Below are 27,339 nucleotides of genomic sequence, written 5' to 3'. Positions count from 1 at the left end.
AAAGCATGTTTTAGATATTTTCCACATGCTCACGACGTCCGCCTGTCACATCACTGGGCCCCAGTGGAGTGATGCACAAACGTGTCTTTAAGAATATCGAAAACACATAGATTCTTTTTTCTTTAATTTGGGAATTGGTACTAAGGGTTTAATTCATCATTATGTTGTACCTCTGGGTTCTATCCCCAGCTGACTTCCATTCTTTTGGGGCAAGGCCTCACGTAGTCCAGCCTGGCCTTGAACTCACAATCCTTCTTCCTCAGCCTCCAGAAAACTACTCATGACTTCTTGATGGTATTTGGTCTGCTAGACTCTTTATAGTTTAAAAACTACCATTCCCACAGTCTCTACTATTTACTCCTCTTCATTTTTACTTGTGAAAATAAACACTGTTTGTCAGGATTTATTAATCTTGTTAATAACAAGTTGTCCTTTCCAACTTGTTATAAAAAAAAAAAAAACAAACACAAAAGATTCAGCCCTTGTGAGCTGAGCTGGCTTTGTTTCAAAGCTTCAAGACCTGACTTTGATCCTTGAGCCCCACTTAAAGGTGGCAAGAGAAAACCAAGTCCCCAGAGTTGTCCTCTGACCTGTACAGCATGTTTGTGAGTGCCCCTCTCCTCACCTATATCCCACACACTATAGAAATAAGAACAATAAATACAATAAAATCCAGCACCAGGCATGCTTAGTAATTATCTATGAAAGACCGTGCCTTGACATATTACTGCATGAGGAATAATGCCTGCACAGCAGGAGGGAGAGCAAAGATTAAATAACTGGAGCTGAGGGCTGCTCTGGGTCCTTTCAGTTTGAAAAGGCTTTGCTGATGTTGTAGTTCATAAAACAATAACTTGACTCATGCAAATGTACCCTTTGAAAAAACTATACATCCCTGAGTGTGTGGACAAGTGACTCTTGCGCCTTCTCTTGGGCTCTTGCCCTTCTTTAGGTCTTATCTTGTCACACTTCGATATGATAGGGCCTCTCTTTTGTTGCTGTTATATTTTATTATCATCCCTTGGAAGCCTGTTTGTTTTCAATGAAAGACAGAAAGGGAGTAGATCTGGATTGGATGGGAGGTGGGGAAGAGCTGGGAGGAACAGAGGAAGGGGAGACTGTAATTAACATATAATATGTGTGTGTGGGGCAACCTATTTTCAATCAAAAGGAAAAAAGATTATACATTAATCCATTAATATGTTTGAATCTTGCCAGAAAGCTTTACATAGGCACAGCTGAGACAGAAAAGCAGCCTAAGGGCCAGCAGGGTCATGTGAGTAAACCAGGCCAATGAAACCATGTGACTGGAACAAGCAACTCCTCCTGTTTGCTGTCAGCAGGGAAGGCTGAGGAAGCCGGAAGGTTCCGTGTCCGACTCTTATTTGCCTGTCTGTACTGCCACCTGCTGGACAGCACGAGGAGTCAACCCCTTTCTTTTTTAGAGGTCTAACAACACTGCTATTTTAGTGAATGACTCATTTAGATCTGAAAACAATGGTGGGAACTGCCTCCAGCAACACCCGCATCCTTGAGCTTCTAAAATTCTCCATGCCTGTCACAGCGGTCTCACTGCATGACAACACTGCTCCAGGGAATAGACCAGCGACTCACGGAGAGCCCAGGCAAACCCGCACAAAAACCTAATGCAGGACACCCAAGTGACGGATGTGAACATGTCGTCTTCAAAATTCCTCCGTCTAAATCCTACAACGGGACAGCACACAGCATCCCAGGAGCTGGCACACAGCATACCTTGAAGTACTGCCATTCCTTAAATTCATTCAGGTTGCAGTGTGTAATCATGACTTTGGAGCCATCGGGGCCTTTTGTCAAACACTGGTCATACTGCATGAGCTGATTTGCTTCATTGATTCGGAAAAGCTATTGAACAAACAAATAAAACAGAGATAACTTTCCTGCCAATATGTTTCGCAGAAAACTTAACTCCTATAATTAAATTGAATAAGTAACTCACTGTTCGATGATTTTTGTGCATGTTGAGAGCCACTAGGCCACAGACAAGAGCTACACTCATTTTGAAATTACTGAAGACCTCTCTTAACACTTTATTTACATTCTTATTTTTACCTCTAATCCACAGAATGGGTAATTAACTCATATTTACCATGTATCAACAATAAGAAAATTAATAATTAGAAGTAGACCTAATAGTGTTTCACAGCTGAAATTGGACACATGAAAAATATCTATATAAGGAAGCCATGCATAAAATATATGGAACTGGCAGTAGCACCCCAGCTTATTAAGAGAAAGTGTGGCTTACTAACTACCCTTGTGAAACCGCAGAGGTTGGGTTTACTTAGAACTGATTAATGTGTGTTCCCATAGGAATATATTATTAATTCTGTGCAGACATTTCTACAATCTTATGTGAAAATCAACACTGACAATATTACCTATTTAAAGAAAATGCTTTAGCAGTCAGACTTTACTGAATGTTTCTGATTTCTCAAGACAAAAGTAAAAAACCAAACTAAACCCTCTCCATCTGTGATCAAGTCTGTTGGCACTCAGGGCTGACCGATCCTGAGAAATGGAGACTTACCTGGTTCCCACCCATCCTGTGGCAGGGTCCTAGTTCAACAAAGCCTCCATTTGTCTTCCCCATGCTGTCAATGCAGTATGCAGTCTCAAAGCCTCGGATCTAAAGGTACGAAGAGAACAACATACAGGAAGCAGTCTGGTTTGTAATAAACTAGGACCAGAGTAAAAGATTCTCAAGGGCAATGCACAATTCACGGAGAGTTCGCGGTTGCAGTGCCGGGCTGTCCCTGGTGTCACCATCCTTTAAGTATGTTTTAGCATCGCCATCGTCATCATCGTCGTCACCATCATCATCTTTAAAATCATGGGCTGAGGCCAATATTGAAATGAGCTCACTCCACTAGCCTACCATGTGCTAGAAAACACAACGAAGAAACTAAGTCCAAGATACCCTAAGGAAAATTCCAGGACCAGAGAATGGGAACGAGAGGTAAACAGAGGAAAGCCACGTAACTACAGGGGGATAGGCACCAGCTTCAGACATCTAGAGCAGACTGTGCTTCTCAGTCCCTCTCTCAGTGGCTGTGCAGCACTTTGGGGGTAGCTGCTTCCAGGCTTCTTAGTGCAAAGGTCATGGCACACGGACCCTGCAGTGGGGCTCTTCTCTAGCTACCAATAGTGGAAGCAGAAGCAAACACAGGTTTCCATGTTTGGAATGCAATTTCGTGCTAAAGTAACTACTTTTAGAAGAATTGTGTATTTATCTCAATTATAGGCCACTGTAGTATTTAGATAAAGTGCTTGGTTCTGTAGATACAGGCAAAGGATTAGAGCTTTTGAACATATGAAGATGAGCAAGTCATGGTCCTCAGGACCATCAAAATATGGGGGACAAAGGGGTGTGATGGTCCGCAGAAGAGATGAATGTGCAGACGGAGCAGCCTCTACTGCCTGGAATAAGCTCAGACTTCCCAGCGGACATCTTCTAAATAGAGGTTGTTCTGGAATGTTCAGCCGATGAATGAATGCAATGGAATTGGAGAAATTCCTCTGAAGATGTATTTAGAAGAGAAGCGGTAAAAGGAGGGGAAAATCCCTCATTAATCCTCTCATTCCTGCATGCATGTGTTGATTCATCCATGAAATACTAGGCAGATATCTACCATGTGGCGGGCGTGCTACATACAGTCTCTGATATGTAAGCGAACAAAATAAATACAGCTGTTTCAGTGAACTCACAGTTTACAGCAAAAGAAAGGCAGAAAAGAAGCAAAACATGTGATGGACAAATACGATACCTGCCACGTTAGTAAGTAATACAGGCCATGGGGGTGTGTGGGGAGAAAGGGGCTAGGGAGTTGGAAGTGCTCCAGGGGAGAGCTCATCACCGACACGGGTGGATAAACTTCAAAGAGGTCTGCGATAGTCATGGATGCAGATGTCCACAGGAAGGCAGAGGGACGGAGAGCAGTAGGTGTGACGTGGGGCAGTGGGGCTGAAGTACAGTGAGGCAAGCAGGAGCAGGCTAGGTGAGAGAGGAACGAGGGTCTCGCGGCCACCAGAAAGGGCTGTGCCTTCACCCCAGCAACTGGGCACCACTGTGGGTTTTCTTTAGGAGAGGTGATTAGACCTGGCTTGGACTTCCTAAGCTACATTAATTGCTTGCTGTGTTTAGAACTGGCTGTGGTAAGGGCGAGTTAGTTTTGCTGAGAGGTGATGAAGACTCAGTCAATCAAGGAAAGGAAGGGCTGGGTTCTAAAACCGATGAAAATGTGAGAAAAGGTTTCAAAGAGGACTGCTCAGGTTTTGGTACAAGCAATGAACCGAGATGGGCTGGAGAGAGAGAGAAAGGACTTTAATTTCAAATTCATGTATTGAGAGGAGTTTGAAATGATATTCATGAGGATGGTGGAATGTATTTATCTAGGCTCTGGGAGGGAGGGTTGAGTTGATGATGTAACCTAATAGTCATTTGTATAAAGATGTATTTAAAGCCAGCAGACTGGGTAAGGTCAAAGGAGAATTCCTTCCTTCCACACAAAGGGCTCTTGGGGTATTAAAATGTAACTAACTCTGGTCTAGACTTCCCCAATTCATTATTTACTAGTGGGTTACTAGCTAGTTTGCTGTAACATAGAAGATAAAATAAGAGCACAGGAAAAAAAGGCATCAGAACACAGGCAGTAGTTTCAGTCTCTGTGTCCCCTTTTCCTTCCCAAACTCAGAATACAGACTTACGAATGGCCTGTATTTCTCCCTGTAGGGCTACAGTGTCCTCAAGCTACAGACCAATGGCCTCCAGATGTTCATGGCCAAAGAGGCCTCTTTTCTGGGTTTCCGGCTAAGATTGCCAATCAGCAGGAGCTGACCACTGAACCTGGTGGTCTAGAAGGGATCCTGCGTGCACACACCACCAGCAGGCAGAGTGCTGTTCCTCAACACCTCCACACTCACTGTCTCCTGCGCTCACAACCGCAGCTGCCTCTTAATCAAACAGAGAGCTACACCATCCCAGCCCTCTTTCACACATTAGCCTTCCCCGTGATGTCCCTACACCTGTGACTTACAAGTGTGCCCCTCAAATGTGTCCCATGCGCTCTTGCCACCTTTGTCTAAGCCACCATCAGTTTCTCTAGAACCGCCCTTCCCCTCCTGACTTCTAAACGCTCCCAGCAAGCAATTCAAACTAAAACATAAACCAAATCTCATGGCCCTTCTGTTTTAAATCCTCATGGGCCTTTCTCCATCTTCAGGATGAGAGCCTCCCCATGTCCCACGTCTGCCATCCCACCTCACCCCATTTTTTCTAGTCTGTTTCTTAAATGCACAATAGATTTTTTGTGGTGGTTTGAATGGGCATGCTCCCCAGAGGCTCCATATGAGCACTCTGTCCCCAGGGCGTGGCACTGTTTAGAGAGGCTTGGCTTGGGAGGAAGTACGTCGCTGGAGGTGGGCTTTGAGAGATGACTCTCCATTTCCAGCTCTCTCTCTGCTTTGAGCTCACAGTTTAAGACACGAGCGCTCAGCTTGCTACTCCAGCCGTCAAACTCGTTGACATCCCTGCTCTTTTGATGGGCTCGCAGCCCTTAGAACTGTAAGCCCAAACAAATCCTCTTTGACGAGTTGCCATAGTCATGTTATTTCATCACAGCATCAGAAAGAGAACTGAAGCAATTTCCTAACTTTGACTTCACCCTTTTCTTTGTGTGTAGCGCTCTTTCTTTCGTGGCTCTTGGTCTCCATCATCCAGACTTCAGGTTAAATGTCACAGCCTCAGGAAGCTCCCTCAAGATGGCATCTCATGCTAGCTTCCTTTGTACTCACTGTCACCTTGTCATGCTCTCTGCTTCCCTCAGCGGCTCTGGTCTCTCTCCCCACCCCCACCAGCATAAAAGATTTCTGAAGAAAGGGGGCTTGTCTGGTGTCTGCCCAGACGAATGACTGGCACACGCCAGGCCCTCAGTCAGTGTTCACTGAATGTGCACATTAACAAAGACACACAATCCTGGAAGCTGACTGCATGTGCCGTGCATGTGTGAGTACAACCAGAAACCACGCCGCAGAGGCAACTGGGAAGAAACAGAAATGGCCGTTGAGATCAAGGCCTTTGCTTTCCTTTATTCCCACTGCCCAGTTCATCTGACGAGTGCTATGTGAATCCGCTGCACTGGTCTCGGCAGTAGCCTATTGGAGCCGAGAGAAATGATTCTCAGGATGACAGGAGCAGTGACACTGGAAGCGGCCAAGACAGGGACAGGATGGGTGCCGGAGCTGGGAGTGTCTCACAGCCAAGTGCGTAACGGCTGGGAGGGGGCAGGGTGGCTTCGTGGTCAGGGCAGCTCTGATGGTTTGGTAGAAGGGTAGTGTAAACTACCAAACGGTATCTAGTCAAACATTTCTGCACGCATTCTCTGCTTCCGTGAGCACCTTTCCCTTCTTCTCTGCCTTCTTTCAAACACCGAGTCCAAATACACACATTCTGAAATCTAAGTATTGGCTGATACTTACTTCTCCCCACTCAACATTTTTGGGCGGCAGAGGGTAGTGGGCGGTGATGTCATAGGCTATTTCCTCCATGAACCACTTGAAACTCTTGCAGTTGTGGTCCTCCCGGAACTTCTTGAGCTCCGATATATCCCCATACGGCAGTGCCTTCGACTCGGGACGGCTGGCGTAGAAGTAGTCTTTGTATTCGTCCCACCAAACTTCGACAACTCGAACGTAATTCTGCGAAAAGAAAAACCACAGGCAGTCTGAGATGTAGAAATAACTGTAACGGCATAAGCAGCCTACCTTACATGTGCAGAATAACCCAAAATATGGTGAACTCACCTAGAGAGGGCCTGACATTTCCTAAACAATGATAAGAAGGGATCTAATAACCCTAATATGTCATTTTCCAAGTATAGAAATGCCACTCATGTATATTCATTTAAAAAGTGAGATACATAAAATCAGACATGCCTGAGCTGGAAGATCATAAATTCTAAGATAATGCAATTTATTCTGAGAGCAGACGAAGAAAGTGAAGCCCAGAGAGGGTTTCTGAGAGCCTGGTTGGCCAGTGGTGTTGCTTCTCATCTCATTTCCTTTCTTTTAGAATCATGGTACTGACACGTATAGGGGGAAAATCCCATTTTAGAAACCATCATTACAAAGAAGTGCTCTGCAGTTCACTCTATTAATCTTTTCATGACTATAATAGAGTCATTCCACTGCAACCTCAAATTAACTGTACATCTTCCACAGGTGGTTCACAAGGAGGAAAAACAGCTAGTGACCAATAAGATAAATCGACACTGTCATTACCGATAAAAATTTAATCCGCTGAGCTCGACAGAATTAGTGAATCCTTGCACAAATGTATGAGTGGACGGGTGTTTACTCTCCCCAGTCCCCTCGATCTTCTACATAACGCAGTAGCAATTTCTCCATAGAGGGGGGTGTGAGTGGCTGGGGAGATGTTTCAGTAGATAAAGCACTTGCCAGTCCAGCATGAAGACAAGAGTTCGGATCTCGAGAACCCGTGCAAATGCCAAATGGGAGTGGCAGCCTACCTGTAATTCTAGCACTTTTGAGGAAGACAAGATAGAGATCCCTGGAGTGAGTTGGCTAGTTAGACTAGCTGTACAGGCACTTTCTAGGTTCAACTGGGAGACCCTGCCTCAGTGAAGGTGGAAAAACCATGCAGGAGACTCCCAATGTCAGTCTTGGGCCTAGGTACACCCTCACACATGTGAACATGCAGACACACATACACGCACACCACACACTGATGCAGGGAATCTGTTTCGTGACCGCAGCAATTCTTCAGGCCTGCTATAAAGTGACAGCTGTGGCCAGGCCCCAGAAGGCTGGGTATGGTTTGTTGACCAGTTATTGGCCTGTTTTACATCAAGAGTAGGCAACTTAGTGTTCAGATTAAATTGATTTCTAGGCTAAAAGTTAGTTATTAAAGTGGGAACAGGTCATCATACCAAATAAACAGAAAAATTGTTAGGAATAAATTTAAGGATGGACGCTAAAAATACTGAAAGTTATCTAAAAAAGACAAAGCATGGAAGCATCCCGTGCTCGTGAATGGGAAGGGCTAATATCAAATATCAGAGGTTCCCCAAGAATACTAGTTTTTTGTTTGCTTGTTTGTGTATCACCACACTCCCCAAAGTGATCTACAAAATACCAATTATAATTTTCATAGATACTGAAAAATTCAAGGCTGGTGAGATGACTCAGTGGGGAGAGGCGCTTTCCTCCATGCCCTGAGGACCCAAGTCTGGTCTCTGGAATGAACTTGGTGGAATCCACATAGTGAAAGGAGAGAACCGAGTCTCACAAGCTGACCTCCAGCCTCCTCATGTCACCATACGGCCCCTGTGCCCCCCACCTCCACTAAAACAGATGAACGAAAACAGAAGAGAGAAAGAGAAAAATCAACCCTAAAGTTCATATGGTACCAGCAAAGAGTCCGTTATAACAGCCAATGTAATATTGATCAAAAAGAATAAATCCAGGGGCATTACACTACCCAATTTCAAAATCTACTACAAAGAATGGTAACAAAAACAATAAAAACAGAAACATGCTGGGAGCCCAGAGGTAAATTCAGACACACACAACTGATTTTCACCCCAGGTGCCAAGGACGCACAGCAGGGAAAAGACAGTCTCCATCAATACTGGTATTGAGGAAGCTCTGGCTATCTACCCGCAAAAGAATAAAATTAGACCTTCTTCTCAAGGACACATGAAAAAGCAACCCCAAATAGATTAAAGGTGAGACCCCCCCTCATTAAAAGCTCTTAGAAAAAAATGTAAGAAAAGTTTTCTGACATATTTTGCACACGCGAGCAAAGCAAAACTACACCAATGAGATAAGGGCAAACTAAGAACCTCTGCGCTGCACAAAAGAAACACGCCTCATGGAGAGAATGGGCCTGCGAACCACACGCCTGCTAAGGAGCTAATCGCTACGATGTAGGAAAACGCAAAGCAACTCAAGAGTAAGGGTACAAATAACCTGATTTTTAAATCAGGCAAATCACCCGACACACATTTATCAAAAGCAGACAAACGGCTGCCGGGCACGTGGCAGGATGCGCGGTGTCACTAACTGCGCAGGGGATGCACGTTAAAACCAGAAGGCTGCATCGCTTCATAGCCGCTAGGACAGCTTCGGTCTAGAGATAAAAGGGAAGTGTGTCTGTGGGGATATAGGTACAAGGGAATCCTTTCAAACTGTTGGCAGGAATACAAATTATTACAGTCATGGAAATGAGGATGGAGGCTCCTTCACTGAAATGAAAATTAGGGGGGCTGAGAGATGGCTCAGTGGTTAAGAACACTTCCAGAGGACCCAGGATCAATTCCCAGCACCCACATGGTAGCTCATAACTGCCTGTGACTTCAGGTCCAGGGCACCTGACACCCATGGCAGAAAAATCAATGCATATAAAAAAATAATAATAAATACAATTAAGAGAGAGAGAGAGAGAGAGAGAGAGAGAGAGAGAGAGAGAGAGAGAGAAAGAGAAACTCCGTGACCCTGAAGGATGTTGACTTGGTCTACCAGTGAGATGCCCGAATCTCTGTGCAGAATGACTAGTATTTGGAATCAACCTAAGTGTCTGCCAGCTGGTATATAAATAAAGAAAATGTGATATGCACAATAGAATGCCCAATCTTTAAAAAAGAAAAGTCTGCCAATGCAACAACACACAGGACCTTAAGGTAAATGAGATGGATAAACTGGACACAGAAGGAGAAAAGGGTGCACCCACTCACAGGTAGGATGTGAAAGAAGCCAGTGTATAGAAACAGTGGAATGGCAGTTACCAGAGGCTGGGAACGGGGAAGGCTGGGGAGGTATTTGGGCCAAAGACACAAACTCCCTACCATAAGGAGAAGCAAGTTGTGGTGATCTCTCTATACATGAGTTATGACAATTAGTAAAAAAGCGTTGATTAAAGCCCAGCATGTCATGAAGTATATAAACTAAATAGGCTTTAAGCATTCCACAATGTATGCATATCAAATATTGTTATACATCATAAATACACTCGTTCTTTATTTGTCAAAACACAAATGAAAAGGAACAGGGCTAAACTGAATAATAGTAAAGAATAGTAAGATCTTTCAGGAGTCAAGTCTAGTCTTGGCTTTCGGTGAAGAGTCAACATGACTGCGGAAGAGCTTTACCCCAACCAATGATCTGAGAGTGACGTGGTCAGAATTTTAGTTCTCTTCCCTCTTTCCTTTTAACAACAAGAACAACAACAACAAAACCTCACCTTGAGAGTTGGAGAAGACCCAACATATAGGGGTGGAGGATTTCCTTGCCAGCCCTCAAGCCGGTAGATGTGTCCAACACGAGAACAAGGGACGAAGAGTAATTTACCACCGCACTGCCAGATCTATCAAGAAAAAATGTGTATTGTGAAGTGGTTAGACATGTAAGAAGAAAAAAAATAACGGGACATGTGTTCTGTAAAAGTAAATTTTAAATGAGACATAATGGGTTCTAAGCTAACCGAATTCTAAAACAATCAATTACTTTAGAAACATGCGTAACAAGGAAGGCGTATTATATGGTAATGCACATAGTAAGTTGCAATTAATGAGTTACCTTCTATGTACATGTAGATCCAAGAGCCCTTTCTCAATATAACCTTCCAAAGCAATATACATCCTTCATTCCTAACATCACCTGTTGTTTCTCATGCTAATCTGTTTCCTACTTGGGTGATTACTGTAATAACCTCCTAACTGGCTTCATCACCTTGAACTCTTCTCTACTTAACTCTATTCTTATTTATAGCAAGAGATTACTGCAGCTTTGGGTCATGTCACCCTCTTGCTGGTTGCCACCGGCTTATTGAACAAGGCAGTGGGAATGTCTTAACTCAGCGTTAAGGACTCTTTAGCACGGTTCTAATTGTGCTTGCACACTTTACCCTGAGTGTCTTTCTGAAACACGCTTCTTGATTCCACCGGCCTGCTTCTGCACTTGCTAATGCGCTCTTCGCATTCACACCTTGTGTCTACCCTCATCCCCCACACCTAGGAGGCCTGCTAGCCTCCGTTTCTCTCTGCTTAGTGAAATCACGCATCTGATTTCTACCTCAAATTCTACCTCCATCATGAGGGCATTTTCTTCAACCAACTGAATGCCTCTGCCTTTTTCTAGATTTACTATATTATGAATTTACAAATACTTCTCATCTATAAGTTTTTTTTTTGATAGCAAGGATTAGTTGTCCCTAGTCTAACCCTCACAATACAAAACACAGACTATTTAAGGCAAGAAGCATTGGATATCTATCTGATCAATGTAATCTTCCCCTCTCCCGATCTCTGAAACTGGGGCGGGACTGAGGCAGAGTTGCACCAAGCAGGACACCTCCACTGCCAGCAGGAGGCTGTCAGTCACTATATGAGTACCCTGTCTTCTATCACCATGTCCTACAGCGGCCAAGGATGCTGGGTCAGTAGCCAACACGCAGCCCTCCAAAGGGCTACTATTAACCAAGGCTCCAACGAACAGGCAGCCTGCGAGCAGGAGAGAGGCTACTTCCATTTCTGAAGCTTGTTGGCTGTAATTCTGGGCTGATGGAGACAAGTAATCATTTTACTTTAATATCCTAAGAGTTATGCTTTATTGAGGCATTCCTAATAATTTAGAGAAATTCATTATATATACATTTTTTTCTTGAAAAAAAACCTAGCTTTATTTGAAAGTCATAAAAATTGGGTAACTAGTTAGTAAACCTGAGGCAGGGTGTGAGGGCGCATGCCTTTAGTCCCAGTACTTAGCATGTAAAAGCAGATGGATCTTTATGAGTTCATGGTCTACATATCAAGTTCTAGAACAGCCAGAGCTACATAGACACAGACATGCCCCCCTCAAACAAACAACCCACCCCAAAAAACTAGTTAGAAAACAGCATTTGTTTGAGTGAAATGTTACCTTGTATGAGATTTCAAAGTTTTCACCACCCCATATCTGGAGACCAGGATCATAGAGACCGAGTTCGAAGAAGAACTCTCTTTCAATGGCAAATAATCCACCGGCCATAGCTGGAGACCTAAGGAAAGACACTACATGCAGTAACTGTAGAAACAAAGCCCCAGGGTCCCTTCACCCACAGACAGACAGACAGCCTTTGGGAGGACAGCGTAAGAAAGCACAGAAGAGGCAAGACTGATGGCCAAACATAAGGAAACTGTCAATCTTTCATAAAAGAATTTGCTCTGGGCATGAATTTACTAAAATTTCTGAACTACATCTTTAGTTGGTTTGCCACTAGAGGGTGCCTTGGTTCTTTTGTTGAATTTCTTCGTAATTAAGAATTTCTCTTTTTCTCCTGAAACACAGGGCATCCTGAAACTTTCTACTAACTACTCCTTCAGTGATTTGTGAGTCATTCTAAGAGGGACGACACTATACACCACGATGTAGGCTGCCATAATGGTGTAAGTCACCCAGGAACAGCAGGGTTCACCGAGTTTGCAAACATAGCGCAGAATGCCATAAGGGAGGAGCGGGGCACCGCCTCTCACTACAGCAAGAGGTAAGAGCGCACAAGAGTGCCCCCTGGGCTTCTTGCACAGACCTTAAGTTCGGTGCATTCCAGGAGAAAGAGAAAACCCAGCCTATGACTTTTCACGTCACTTCCACTACTGGAGAAATGACAGCAGGACTAATTTCAAGGCGTTCTGGGCATTCCTCCTAACCACTAAACAATAATGAAGGCACTAGGATTCTTCAGCTTCAGAGAGCTTGGTACAACTCGGAACTGTTACAATTCCGTATTTCTCACTCACACTAATGTGTCTCTCACCAAGCCCCACTGCTCCACCTTGAAAAGCTGTGTGTGTAATCTGCGCACCACTCACCATAGCAGAAATCCCGCAAGAACTCATTTTAATTATTTATATGTTAATTTTTCTGAGGCGGGGCCTCACTCTATAGTTTTGCTTGGCCCAAATCTTGCTACGTAGACCAGGCTAACCTTGAGCTAACAGAGACGCACCTGCCTCTGCCTTCCTGGTCTGGGATTAACAGCAGGTGTCACCACGTCCAGCAAGAGAACCTATTTTTAAAAGGTCACTCCCCTCTACAATAGAGGCTTGTGCACAGTAAGCAGCCACCAAGCATACGCTGAGCAGATAGAGTTGGGCTAATATTTTTAGTCCTGACAGGAAATCACATCAAGAGCTGTTCTGTTACACCTTTCCTAAAATATGCTGCCAAATCACTAAGCTAGAACATTCTGGTTATACATTCATGTCATATTTACGTAGCTGCCATTCAACATTATTTCATTACGGTTGTACCATTTTGCTCTCCAAATACATTCCCATGCACCTCAGTACATATTTGAAGATGCAGCTTTAACACGCTCACTAGTGAGATAACTAAACAGAGCCTGCTTAGACCTTCCTGGTTTCCTTTAAAAACCCGTCTTTACAAGCCAAGGTAGGCAGTGAACCCTTTCTTTTCCTCCTAGGCGATCTGTGGGCTTAAGCAGGTCAGCAACAGATTCCTGGATTGCTCTGAACCCTAAGTTTCTGAATGAAAATTTGGAAGATGTCCCGTGAAAGCGGGACGTCCTGTAATTTCCTCCTGTTTGCCATTCAGTGTCCTGATCACAACATGCCCAAATCCACCACACGGAAGCATGTCCCCAAATGAACTCTGACATGAGCAGGGAGACAGGGAGAAAGAGAATGCAAGCAGAACTGCGGGATCCAATCAATCAATCAATCAATCAACAAACAGTAAACATACAATGGACATGGTCACACTAACATTTCATTTGGGGGTCATTTTTTGAAAGACTGTAAAATGTTCCAATTAAAAGATTAAAAGGAACAATCGTTCTATTTGAAGAACCACACGAAGGGACAAAAGCTGATTTGGGGATCGAGCTTTCTTTTAATCAAGCATTCTTTTGAGAACCAAGCAACAAAGGATTCTATACATTTTCTAACGCCATGTATTCGTATTCACATTTAACGGACACAAAATTAGTATCAGAGCTTTGGCATATACAACAAAAGGGAGAACCCCAAAGTCTCCGGCTAGTGTGCTCACTGTCAATACTGCACCCAAGACTCCAAGGTGCAAGCCGCAAGCCTTGAGTTGCCAGCAGTTGGCGTATGAATTTATAGAATACACTCTGCCGTTTGGTCTCCTAGGACAGCAGCAAAAGGCTGTTTCCTTCTTTCCTGCTATGCTTCAAATTACTAACGTCTTTTGCAATACTTTTTCCCCAATGAAAGCGTATAATTCACATTGGGGGGGCTTGCACTTAGGGTAAAAGCTGTTACAGGAGCCAATGTGAATTCGAAGCCTTGAAGCTGCAAGGAGCCAAGGGCTGTCAGGATCTGGGACGACAGCTCCAGCTCTCACAGCGGGTTTTCAGCATGGCGAGAGGTTAATAGGTCAGCAGCAACCAGAGAAAAGGAGGGAGGTAAGTGATTTAGTGATTACCGATACGGTTCAGTTTTTGTCTTTCTCAGTCTCTTCTCGCGAGAGGTCAGAGGCACCCGTTTCCAGAGCATACTCCAATCCCATGCTCCTCGGGCATACCCATCTTCATCACCACCCCCTTGGGGTACAATTGCATATGTGTTGCCATTTATGACATCTATAATCGGCACAGTGCAAATGGTTCTGTGTTGTATTGATGATGCGGCAAGATCAAATGGAAACGTATGTATGGACCCATATGTTTATACGAGGTCATAGGGAAGGAAAAAAAAAGGACTTAGGTAAACAGTCAACATAGAAAAATAAAGTAATAGTCTTTACCGATAAGGTTCAGTTTTATGTTTTCTTTTGGCCTTTTCCTTGTGGCTTAGTGGAATACGTTTCCATAGCATACTCCAGTCCCAGGCCCCTCTGGCAAAACCATCTTCATCCCCACCTTGCTGTGGTTCAATGGAATAATCATTCCCGTCTATGTAATCTATTAGAGGCACAGTACATGTAGCTCTGAAACATTTACAGAAAATGAAAACGCATTTAAGAACCCCAAACTGACTAGTTCAGCGTGCCTAACTACGTGGGCTTCTTTTGTACTCGGTTTCATTTGGATCGGGAGACTACAATCTAATGGGGCCGGAGACTAAAATAAGGTCTTGGGAAAGTCAAGGCTGGCATGGGCGAAGAATGGAAGGGGAGTTTGTCCTAGCTACTGAGCCTGCTAACTGCTTTCTCCTTTGTACTTGGCGTTACGGGCAGCTATCTTACAGTGATTCTGTGGTCTTTACAAGACTTTTCTGCCTGTTGTTTTCTCTCTGTGTCCTCCATTAGAAACATCTCCAAGGTTTTGTGTAGGCACAGCCACCGAAAACACATCTGTAACACCTTCAACTTTTCGTTGCCCCTCCAGAGGCGGTTATTATGAAGACATCCTTCTGTGTTTTTACTTAAATGTCTTCCCTCCTTCTACTACAAAGCAGAACAACTCCCTTACCCAAACTAAAACCTCACGCTCTGTAATTTATTTCACTTAAAAAAAAAAGGCAAGAAAGAGCCTGTAGTACCTGTTGAGGTGGGTCAGGAATAAACTAAGGTTTGCAGGAGACAAGGAAAGATAAATCCCTTGCATCTGGGTTTTGTGAAATGCTAGCAGAGCTGTTACTACAATCATCAGAACCCTGTTCATCGTATCAGAAAGGGCTGAGCACGGAGATCACAGAAAAACAAAAATCCCTGGGACTCAGAGCCTTGCTACGAGGGAAGCGGATTCTAAGAGAGCTTCCTTCTGTCCTGAGCATGACCTCAGAGGAGGGCCACTGTGTGACACACGGAGTTCCCACTGGAAGCTGTGGAAAAGCCACTTCCTTGGTGCTGGGAGGACTTCCACATTGCCCTGGAGACAAGGGCTGGCTTCCCGGGTAGCTATCTTTCCTCTCGCCACGTTCTTTGCACGGTTTAGAATAAACGATGGAACGCGGAGAAGCAGAGAGATCAGTCTGACAGTTCATTAAATATCAGATTTGTGGCAAATTCATTTTTCCTAGGCTTGGTGCTGGTTTTGCATAGTGTTGCAAATCATCTCTGTCACAGGGCTGCTGTGGAGATAAAGCCAGACAGCGCATGCGGTGTTTACGATGGGCCTTCCCCTGAAATCTGAGGAGAAAGTCTGCCAATTGTCACAAGAATATGTTGCATTCGCCTGGATTCTGAAATAGAATTCTGGACAGGAAGCAACCACGGTTTGGGAACTAAGGACTGAAGCTCTCTTTTGGCATTTTAGAGATTTCTTTACACTAATGGTGAGGACTGTTTCCCACAGTTGTCTATATCCAACCCTGGAAGCTTTCATAGGAACCCGAAGGCTTGACCTGAGTCACAGGTGGCCCTTATCTAATGTGATCATTGAAAAGGTCACAAGAAACCCAAAGGGTTAATTCCAAGGCATGCTTCAAGTCTTCAGAGCATTTACCCCGCATAGAGGGAGCAATTAGTATCACTCTGCGAGAAAAAGTCTCACCAGAGCGCCAAGACAACTTTGCCAGGGGACACCTAGATTTTCCCAAATACAAGCTGGCTACGTTTGAACAGTCCAAAGCATCCACCTAGCTCCACCCAGGAAGCAAACAGCTCAAGGAAAACACGTCTCACACAACAGCTGGCAAACTCGACGGAATTGGGGGTGACAGGGAGAACAGGGTTTGTCCTTCTAGGACAAGGTTTACTTTTTAACCAGGAAAGAAAAAAAAAAAGCAAGGTGATGTTACCTGTCCTTAGATATAGGAGCTACAAGTGGAGCATACCAGTTAACTGCCACCTCACAGTGGGCATCAAGGTATATCAAAACCTTAAAGAAAAGAGGCAGGGTGAAAGAATACTCCTCACAGACGGTACATCACATATCACACACAAATGAAAATTAGGTGCTAATATAAATTAGCATTTTAGTCAATTTTGCCATATCAATCATCTGTTCAAACCCGCATTCTCATTTAAATTAAAACAAAGCAAAGCAAAACAAAACTGAAGGATAATTCAAAGCATATCTAACTTTTCAGTTACCAACACGGAAGTGCTGACCCTGTAAACAAGACACCCCTCCTACCTGTCCGAGCTTAGCCTTCTGTGCGCCAATGCTTCGAGCCTGAATTAAGCCTTCTCTTCTCTCATTTCGAAACACCTTCACCAGGCCGTTCCATAGCTTTATGTAGTCATCCAGTTTCTCTTTTAAGTGTTCTACGAATTAAAAAAAAAAAAAATCCATTACAGACTTCTACATAGAAACTTTTTTCTCTCCCAAGAAACAAAGATTGGTTACAGCTGTGCCAACTGATCTTATATGGATCAGGCCAACTGCTAAATCTATTAAGATGGAACGTAAGGGCTGGAGGTGTCGGTCGATGGTAGGCCGTGTGTGAAGCATTTTTGAGGCCTTGTGTTCAGTCCTCAGTCATCACGCAAAAGGAAGACGGAAGGCAAAATGTGTTACAAGCTAAGTTGTAAGCTTAGTATATCTACAGAGGAGTGGCTAGTATGAAATTTATCAAGCATCCCTGTTAAGTTTGAATAAATATTTAAACTTAGAAAATGTCAGATTTAAAAATTAAAAAGAACATGCAATATTTTGCAGCTGAAAGAAGCTGTGGTTCAGGATCTCTGAAGATACAGAATCGACTGATAATGTCATGTGACTTCCTGGAGTTTGCACGGGGCACAGGCTGCTTAACAGTTTGTCTCTGGGCCATCGTTCCCCAACCATAACAGGTACTGAAAACTGCAGTCTTGCTGTGATGAAGACTAGCCACCAAGTTAGCCTGGGACAATCAAAAGACCCATTTCTGTCTACAGCTTAGCATTACCGGTATGTGTATAATTAAATTATAATGATTATAATTACATACACATATGCATACATGTTTGTAATTTAGGAGAGTAAATTCTATGCTGTGAAAACCAGGCACAATTGGCAAAGTTTACACCTTGGCTTCCCATTGGAAAATAACAGCTTTTGTTTATCACTGTGAGTCCAGGAAACTGGCTCACCAGCTAGAATCCCGATCCCACTGAGACACTTCCCAAGGACATAGAAATTGCCCTAAAATTGTTAAAAATCTGGCTCTCATCAGTACAAAAACCACCAAAAAGTTGTTGCATCTAGATATGAGCTGGTGGTAAAATGGATATGTTAGACCACCTATTTAATAGTTTGCTTGTTTAGGAGGCTTTTAAAATGTTTCTGTTGTTTCCAGATAGTGTCATATCGCCAAGGCTGGCCTCAAATTTACCATTTACCTGAGGATGGACTATATAACAGTCATGGCTGTCCGGGAACTTCCTCTATAATCCAGGTTACCTCAAACTCACAGAGATCCACCTGCCTCTGCCTCCTGAGTGCTGGGATTAAATGCGTGCGCCACCACCACTCGGCTGGACTTGAACTCTTAAAACGTTTTAAAATTTTATGCATTGAAAAATACATGGATGCCTATGTTACCACTTGTGTGTCTGCCTTATGGAGGAGGCTGGAAGACTGCATCTTACTCCTTGGGACTGATTACAAATGGTTGTGACTATGTGGTTCCTGGAGTCACACTGTGGTCCTCTGGAAGTGCAGCCAGTGCTCTTAACCTCTCTCTTGCTCCTAGACTTGAACTCTTGATCCCCTGCCTTTGCCTCTGAAGCACAACTATTATAGATGTGTGTAACTGTACCAGGGAGGTTGTTACTAACAAGATACCCACACATACGGGTTTTCAGGATTAAGACCTCTCTCTCTCTCTCTCTCTCTCTCTCTCTCTCTCTCTCTCTCTCACACACACACACACACACACACACACACTTTGGTACCAACTTTTAATGAATCTTACAAATAAAATTCTCATGCTTAATTATATTTTCCTGCCAAAATATTTGGTTATTTTCCCTTTTGTTTTTGCTTTCTTATTTTTCAACAAGGTTTCTCTGTGTAGCACTGGCTGTCCTAGAACTCTCTCTCTGTAGACCAGGCTGGTCTCTGTCTCCCGTGTGCTGAGATTTAAGGCATGTGCCACCACCACCAGCAATTTTCCCTTTCAAAATCAGTTGTTTCTTTGTAAAGGAAGTCTTGCCTTTTTATTTCAAAGCTTGAGACAGTCCTATGTTACTTTTTCTAAAGTTTTTCCTAGTTCCATTGGGGATTTCTTTGGGGCATGTTATTCAAAAACATACCTTAAATACATCTTAATGTACAAAAGTGAGTGACCTGTGCTTTCAGATTTAGCCTCTCAGTCAAGACAAGTGGCTTCTTAGTGACCTCACACTGTGGTAGCCTGTATTTATTTAGGCCTCAAAATACCAACTGTCACTTTCTAGGGGGAATATTGCCTCCCGACAAACCACGTATGTCAGGCTGGTTTTATGACTGTCTGTGGCCCAGGCTCGTGTAGAAAGACTGTGGGTCACTTGTGAGCAGCCTTAAGAGTCGGTCCACTGTGTTCTACCATCAGCTCCTCTCTCTACCTCTGTGTGGGCAGCACACAGCTGAGGCCACTGAGCAGGTGCATCAGCAGAGAAGCAGGGGCAGGGATGCCCTGAATAAGACCCGGTGGGGCAGGGAAAACACTCGGCTGCGGGAGACCATATTGTAGGTCAGAGCTGCTGCAGACCGTAAGGCAGGGTGGAGAAAGCCTGGGTCACTGCAGACCTCTAAGTGACTGGGGCTGTTCCATCTGAAGCCACCATAGCCTCATCTGAAGATGCACACACGCGTGGGAGAAGCCAGCTCTATTTAAAGGCCCCCGATCTTGCTAAGAGAGAACACTGTCTTTTCCAGAAGCCTAGTAGGTTATACAAAGTAGTTCGATACTTTTAGGGGTTTTCTATTATTTTGTCTCTAAAATAAAAGTTATAACTTCAAGGTTTATATTTTATTGGGGGCAAAGTACAAACCAAGTTTTTATTTGGGCCCGATGAACCAAATACTACAATTTCCCTGAAGTTAGTAGCAAAAGATTTTAATGTTGTCTTGAGATCGGGAACTAATTAGACCTTCTGGACTCTGGTTCCAGGAGTTTAAAAGTTTCCACTTACTGTCAGGAAAGTAGATCCTGCCTGAGTGGAGACAGAAGTGTAGAGTGTGGACAGACACACTGACAGCAAGAGGGAAATCAGATGCGCAAACACCGCAAGCTTTAGGGTCCCCTGTTCTTTTTGGGGCCAAAAAGTTATTTTAGGATGGTAAAGTATATATTCTTTTTATAATGCTGATTATATATTAATAATAAAGTTCCTACCATCAGTACTAAGGCAGGAGATTTCAGAAAGTAGTTTTGTAGATTTGGATTTTTTTTAAAATATTTATTTATTTATTATGTATACAATATTCTGTTTGTGTGTCTGCCTGCAGGCCAGAAGACGGCGCCAGACCTCATTACAGATGGTTGTGAGCCACCATGTGGTTGCTGGGAATTGAACTCAGGACCTTTGGAAGAGCAGGCAATGCTCTTAACCACTGAGCCATCTCTCCAGCCCCAGATTTGGATTTTTTTATACACTTAAAAATTACTGTATGTTTGCTTCTGCGTCCCTGGAGGCCAGAGGAGGGTGTAGGATCAACTGTAGGATCGGAGATGGCAGTGATCCATCTCCAGTCCTCTACAGTAGATTTTCAAATGTTTGTCTTGCAGAAAGAAATATTTTGATAAAAGCATTTCTATCATAGCAAACTGCAACCAAGACAAAACAGCTAAGTTAAATATATTGAATTTAGCTAAAACATTTAAAAGCTCTACACCTAGAGTCGTCATGAAAAATGATGAGTTGAGAAAAGTTATCAGCTGCAAAGAAGTGAGAGAAGGAAAGAGATCCTAATTTTCCTTTTTTCTGGTGCCAGCATATGTGAGCACATCACGATTCTAGTCCTGTCCTTGGAGAAGCAGCGAAAGTTCACGCAGACGGGGAGAGTTCTGAACTGCGCGCTGGAGGAAGCTCATGTAGGGAGCTGTATAAAGCCATTCTGGAAGGTGTTTTCAGTGCACTCATGTCCTACCTTCCACCCTAACCTAATGTCAGATTTGGTGGTCACGCCTTATGCAGAAAACCTTGAGACGTGTTTGTCAGAGCGCAAGCAACCCGCTCTTACTGAGTAGCTGAGCGCTTCAGTCAGTTCCAAACACTTCAACTGTTTGGTGACAAGCAAAAATAAATAAACATGCAGATTTGCATTAAAGAAGCAACATTCATTTTCATTTGCATGTTGACTTAGGACCTGGGCCACAGTACTGTTTCCACATTTCTGTAATTAGGAATACAGATTTAACTTACAATAATGTATTGAAAGAAATTATTCACAATGAACTTTAAAAATTCACTTCTCTAGAAAAATCACCACTTGACCACTCTTGCCAAGCTGAACCAAGATGGCCCAACACTTGCCTACATACTGTAACTGTCTCCTTTAAAAGAACGAAGGGCAAGCCAGGTGCAGCCTGTGATGACAGCGCTTGGGAGGTGGAAGTAGGAAGGCAGGAACAAGAATTGAAGGCTATCCTTAGCTACACAAAGGCTTCAAGGCTAGCTTGGGTCTCCCACACATACTCTTGCTCTCTCTCTCGCTCTCTCTCTCTCTCTCACCCCCCCTCCCCTCTTAAAACAAAACAAAACAAAAAACCTACATGGGATCTACAGACCAAAAGCTACAGGATCTCCACAACACAGGGTAACAGCAGGACAGCCCAGAGGAGTTCCGGTTCAGCATCAATGGTGTAGCAGAAACTAGGGGCCTCAAACCAGACCAATAACTCTGTGCAATGAACACTTGCAAGTGAAGATGTGTGGGTAAGGGGGTTTACCACGTGATTCACTGTGTCACACTACAGCTTCCATGAGGAGCCTGGTTTTTCTTTTCTCTTAAATTTTATTTTCTTTTATTTTTGGGCAGCGGAGGGAGTTGCAAGGGCTGAGGGCAGATACAAAGGGATGGGGAAGTGAATGGGATGGAGATGCATGATGTGAAAGACACAAAGAATAAATTAAAAAAAGGTTAAAAAACCTTCATAGCTTATTTTTGTTTACTATTTTAAATCAACTGTAGAATAAAATGAGCGGCAGAAGATGTGTTCTATACTTAAGAAGTAGCCTGGTATGACCAGTGTGATGGATAAGGGGGGAGCCTGGTAGGATCAGCTCTGGATGCTGGAGGCAGCATCCCACGGACTTGGGTCCTTGACTGGAGAGAAGGAGAATATGAGCTGAGCACCAACATCAATCTCCCCTCTTTTTCTCACCATGGACTCAATGTACCCTCAAATAGTGGGTCAAAAGAGCCCTTTTCTCCTTCAGTTGCCTTTGTCGGGTATTCTGTCACAGTGACAAGGAAAGTGACTAACCCACCCCCATCTTCAGGCCAAATTCAGTGTTTGTATCATTGCTCAAGTGTAAGTGAAGACTGGGGTACGTGGATTTCAGCTCCAAAGCCATGGCTGGAACTTGGGGTGGCATTGCAAAATACACATAACCCTACTGTTCAGTCTGTCAGTAAGTGATTCCTATGAGCCAATTTGTGAAATCCAAGTCCCACAGAATCGGAACCGCATCACACAATGCTTATTGACAGTCTTGAACTCAAGGATTTGGGTCCAGCAGTTAATGACTACACCTGTGACTGCTGGCGAGTCACGTGAGCCTCTTGCATAAAATAGAGATAATTATAATACGGGAAAGGTTGCTGTTAGGATTAGACAAAATGATCCACATACAGTGCTTGGCACAGTGAGAACACAGTAACAGAACAGTAGACACCCAACATTTTTAAAAATTAATTATTTTGATATACCATTTTAACAATTACTTATGATTGACTTACTTTCTAGACAGAATTTTATAGTTAAGATGTCAAGCCTATAGCCATTATTATTACCTTTATTACTGAAATCATCAATTAACACAATTTCTGCTAAATACTTCCTTGGTGTCCTTTTGATCACACTGTGGACTGTCCTCATGAGGGTTGACCATCCTTCATTGTGGAAGACAATGACAACGCTTGACGTGAGCAGGTTCTCATCGTAATGCCAATACTTGCATCTGTAAAAGGAAAATTGCATCATATATAGTTAAAGGGAATCTATAACACTTGGCTTCAAATCTCTGTGATTGAATTTTTCTGATTGGATTAAATACTATTGACTTATCTAAGGAACAGTATGAAGAGCGTTGGATCTCAGCAGAAACATAAGATCAAAGAGAGAAGCTGTTGTTTAAAGTTACTCTTAGATAAAGCTCCTTGGTTACAGCACACTGTGAGATAAAAGAGATAGTTTATGAATCAATGCTGAGAATGCTAAAGATACTATTACAGCTGTCAGCTTGTTGTCTATGACACAGAGAGCACTTTATAGTCCATTCTGAAACTTGAGCTCTAAGTGCAAGAGATTTATTCTGTTGTCTAATATGACAGTAAGAAATATTCAGAAAAAAATGAAGCAGGCTAACCAGGAACACATGGAAATCTTTGGAAATTTTACTTGTGAATGAGTACAGCTCTAACATCGTCTGGACCTACTGGATTGACGAAAGATGGATCTTTGGTTATTCTACAAAAAGAATGTTTGAGACAGTGATAGCAGGGATAAAACTGTTGGAAGCCTTTTCCTAGAAGGAATCTCAGAGCAGGGTCTAAGGAAGACTCCAGAGTCAGGGAAGATTTGATGAGCATATCCGAATGGGGGTGCCAAAGTTGAGCCTCACTTTCTTCCACGGTAACTGTTCAAGACGCAGAAGTCAGAAAGGATAAATCTTGGGCCTGGGCCTGTGGGATAGACCAGAGGGTAAAGACACTTGCTAAGCAAACCTGGTTAAATTTCTGGAACCCAGCTAGAAGACAGCGTGGGTGTATTGACATGGCTTTACACCATTACTGTATAATATTCCACAGCATGAGCTGTTCCATAACGGGATTAATCATTTTCTTATTGATGGCCATTTCACTTGGTTCTATGTTCTTATCTAGGAATCTGTCCTTCTGGTTTAATCATTTTCTTATTGATGGCATTTCACCTGGCTCTATGTCCTTATCTAGTAGTCAGTCCTTCTAGACGCTCAGGACCTTAATCCCTTAAGGACAGAGCGTCGTTCGTTCCATTCAGTGCCTTGTTCCCAGCAGCTAACAAACAAGAGCTGCTCCATGGTTGGGGAGGGTAAGCTTTGAAAGCCACTTGATGTGTTTTCTTCTCTTTCTATGTCCATCCCATAAGCCTACTCTGAGAAGCCTTGGCGTCCTGATGGCCCATATTCTGTGGAAGAGGAGTCCTTCCCCTTCTAGAAAAAAAGGAAGCAGAAGATCTCCTAGTATGGAGCGATGGAAAAATCTGGAAAAAACAAGAGGACAGAATGTAAGAAAAGAAGATGACAGCCAGTATGGTGGCTCACGTCTGTAAGGAAATCTGCCCCGAGGTGGAGGCAGGATCAAGTCAAGGGCCACTTCAGTGACACGGTGAGTTCTACGACAGACTGAGCTACAGAGTGAGATTCTGTCTCAAACTAAACCACAGCAGCATCAAAACTAGCAGATGACGGAACAGGCTTACGCCACCTCAATTTCATTCCAAGCTTCAAGAGACAGCTCAATGTGGAGTGTCTGCAGTGCAAAACTCTAACAACTGAAGTGTATTTAAGGCCGAGAAAGGTACGTCGCTATTCCACCTCTCCTTACAGCTTCTCCTGGCTCGAGATTGACACCCAAGGGTCAGGCATTTCCACAGAACTTCAGTAGGGAGTAGAGGAAGTACTTAAGAGTGCACAGCTTGCTGTTTGCTGGGTATCAGAGTGGTAGGTGGTGACAGAGTGTACAGAGAATCTACGGCACGGAAGCTTGAAGCCAGGGTTTGACTCTAGATGACAAGCAGGGCTCAGAGGATCCAGTGAGGACCAAGGTGGAGATGCTACCAGGGTAAGGGTGGCATGGAAGGAGCCACTAGTCACAATGGCTGCCAAAGTCGCCAGGGCACTGCAGCATGATTTTCTGTGGTTAGAATGTGTCCCCAAAGCTCAGGTGTTGCAAATCTGAACCCTAAATGCTCTCACATTTAGTGTTGGGAAGTGGAGCCTTGAGGGTGAGTAAACACATTTGTCGGTTACCATCACAGCTCTTCTCAAAGCCACGAGTTTAGCGCCCCCTATTGCTTCCTCTCACCCATTTACACAGGAACAATTCTGCTTGTAAACCTTTTCCCGTGATTAGATGAAGGAGATCCATGCCGATGCCTGTCCTGCAATCTGAAAGCTTCTCAGCCCTCAGAATTTTGAGAAGTTGCATTTCTTTATATTCTCACCATGAGGTCTGCTGTAGTCACACAAAACGGACTAAAACCAGTGTCTCAGAAACTGCTGAAAAGTTCAGCATACTCAAGGAGACAGGGAATCCCTCTCTCAGAGTCAGAAGAAGGCAGCACCTCAAGAATGCATGGCCTTTCAATCACTGGATGCAGGAGAGAAACATGACCTCCACAGCTCAGAAACATCCTACAGAAGCGTGCAGCCTGGGCTAAGGAGCCAGCCCAACCAGAGCTGTAGGGCAACAAAGATTGTGGTCTCTTTAACCACAGGTTTCCCTTTGCCACAAGCAGGCTAACTGAATGCAGGTTCTTGACAAAGTTTAGCTCTTGGGCAGCTTTCCTGGTTTGCTGTGGTGAGAAGAAGCCACAGCACAGTGGTCACCGAATACTCATCATCCACAATACCTTTACATGAACACCGGGGAAGGAGTGACACCCTGGCCTGTCGAGATGGCTCAGCGGGTAAAGGTGCCTAAGCACTGTGCCCGAAGATCTGAGTTTGATCCCTACGATGGAAGGCAGAGCTCACTCCTGCAAGCTGAACTCTGACCTCCACACACAATAAATAGATGTGAAAAGGAAGAAAAAGAACTATCCATGATACTAAGGTTTGCAGCATGTCTCACCTTACTGCTAGAAAATATGCAATAGTCTCCCTTTATCTGAGGTTTTTGCTTTCTGGGGTTCTAGTTATTTGTGGCTCAGTAACAGAGTACTATACAGTTAAGATATCAGGGGAGGCACACTCGAGAACTTATTTTATGATCAGTTATTGATCATAGGATGCTTAATTTGCAGTCTACCTTTTATCAGAGGAATACACATTTAGGAAAAGATGAGGTACACATATGTACAGGACTGGTACTATCTGTGCATCTAGGAAGCTACGTAGGGGTCTTGACCGTATCCTCCATGGATAGCTTACTGGGAGCTGTGTAGGAAAGAAAACCAATTGCAGCGAGAAGCCACGTTTGGGTGGAAGGGTCTGGTTGCATGCTTTGACTCATTTCTGCTCTCCAGCATCTCTGGCTCCAAGAGAGCTTTCCAGTCTTTTACCAACAAGGACAGTACAGTAGTGTCTCGGCTACACTGGAGAGCTGCTCTGATCACAAGCATTCATATTCGGATTAGAAGCTTGGGACATGGAGTGATCCTTGTCACCCTAGGGAAAGTTTTCATGGTAACTTCTGAGACAAGTGCTTGGTTTCAGGAGAAAAGGCAGAAAGCGTCTTTGGGTCATTGTGTAGGGAAAGGAGGACATCGGTTTCCAGGTCTATGGCTCTCTACTGCATTCCATTGAGCCTGGAGCTACGTCAGAATGGTATAGGCATGTGAGGTCATGCTCGACTTTTTTAAAAATATGAGTGCTAGGCATTCAAGCTTAGGTCCTCACACTTGTGCGGCAGGCATTCTCACCCCGAGGCATCCCCCTGCCCCAGGCATTTTATAATGACAGCTGCAATTTACAAGAGTAGATTCCAAATCCAAAATATGAAACACGTATTAATACATATTTGAGCTATCTCTATAGTTCTGGTATCATTTGTAGTTTGATATAGACCCTTGTCATAGGGGCTAAGAGCCATAGTTGAGAGTGCTTGCTGCTCTTCCAGAGGATCCCAGTGAGGTTCCCCAGTATCTGTGGGGGTGGCTTACAATGTCCCATAACTGCATCTCCAAAGGATCTAATGCCTTCTGGCCTCCCACAGGCACCCACACTGTGTTCCTTAATAAGACACACACAGACACACACACACATGCTCTCTCTTCCCCACCCTCTCATAGTTAAAATCGACTAATTTAAAAACCTTGTAATTAGACTGTCAATAAATACTACCTAGCTAAGCAGACTCCGAAAACCCCAGCAGTTGGAGGTTCTAAGTTGCTGTGATTTACACACACTATCAACAATCTACAGTTCCCCATGCATGCACCTGTGTATCTGTGTGAGCCCGGGGCTCACCTAGCATCCTTTTAGAGCTACATCTTATTTCTAGATTATTCTTTCAAGTCCTTACTTTGACAAGCAGCACCT

At 43.8% G+C, this 27,339-nt stretch overlaps 1 protein-coding gene across 2 annotated transcripts in view; it reads right to left on the bottom strand.

Annotated features, from left to right (window-relative positions):
- Positions 1–27,339, bottom strand: part of Galnt7 (polypeptide N-acetylgalactosaminyltransferase 7) — a 130,806-nt gene that overhangs the window by 4,417 nt on the left and 99,050 nt on the right. Inside the window, exons 3-11 of one of the 2 annotated variants that reach the window (XM_057752587.1) lie at positions 22,889–23,055; positions 17,099–17,229; positions 16,761–16,840; positions 14,824–15,006; positions 11,974–12,091; positions 10,298–10,420; positions 6,517–6,735; positions 2,570–2,668; positions 1,756–1,884 (exon numbers count right to left, since the gene is read on the bottom strand). In XM_057752587.1, coding sequence (XP_057608570.1) covers positions 1,756–1,884; positions 2,570–2,668; positions 6,517–6,735; positions 10,298–10,420; positions 11,974–12,091; positions 14,824–15,006; positions 16,761–16,840; positions 17,099–17,229; positions 22,889–23,055 — 1,249 coding nt within the window. Of the gene's footprint in view, positions 1–1,755; positions 1,885–2,569; positions 2,669–6,516; positions 6,736–10,297; positions 10,421–11,973; positions 12,092–14,502; positions 14,686–14,823; positions 15,007–16,760; positions 16,841–17,098; positions 17,230–22,888; positions 23,056–27,339 lie in introns of both variants that reach the window. The other variant, XM_057752586.1, reaches the window with a different exon arrangement.

Source organism: Chionomys nivalis, chromosome 20, assembly GCF_950005125.1.
Source record: "Chionomys nivalis chromosome 20, mChiNiv1.1, whole genome shotgun sequence".
Taxonomy (NCBI): domain Eukaryota; kingdom Metazoa; phylum Chordata; class Mammalia; order Rodentia; family Cricetidae; genus Chionomys; species Chionomys nivalis.
The sequence above is the reverse complement of the archived record's forward strand: the minus strand, read 5'-3'. Positions and strand labels throughout refer to the sequence as shown.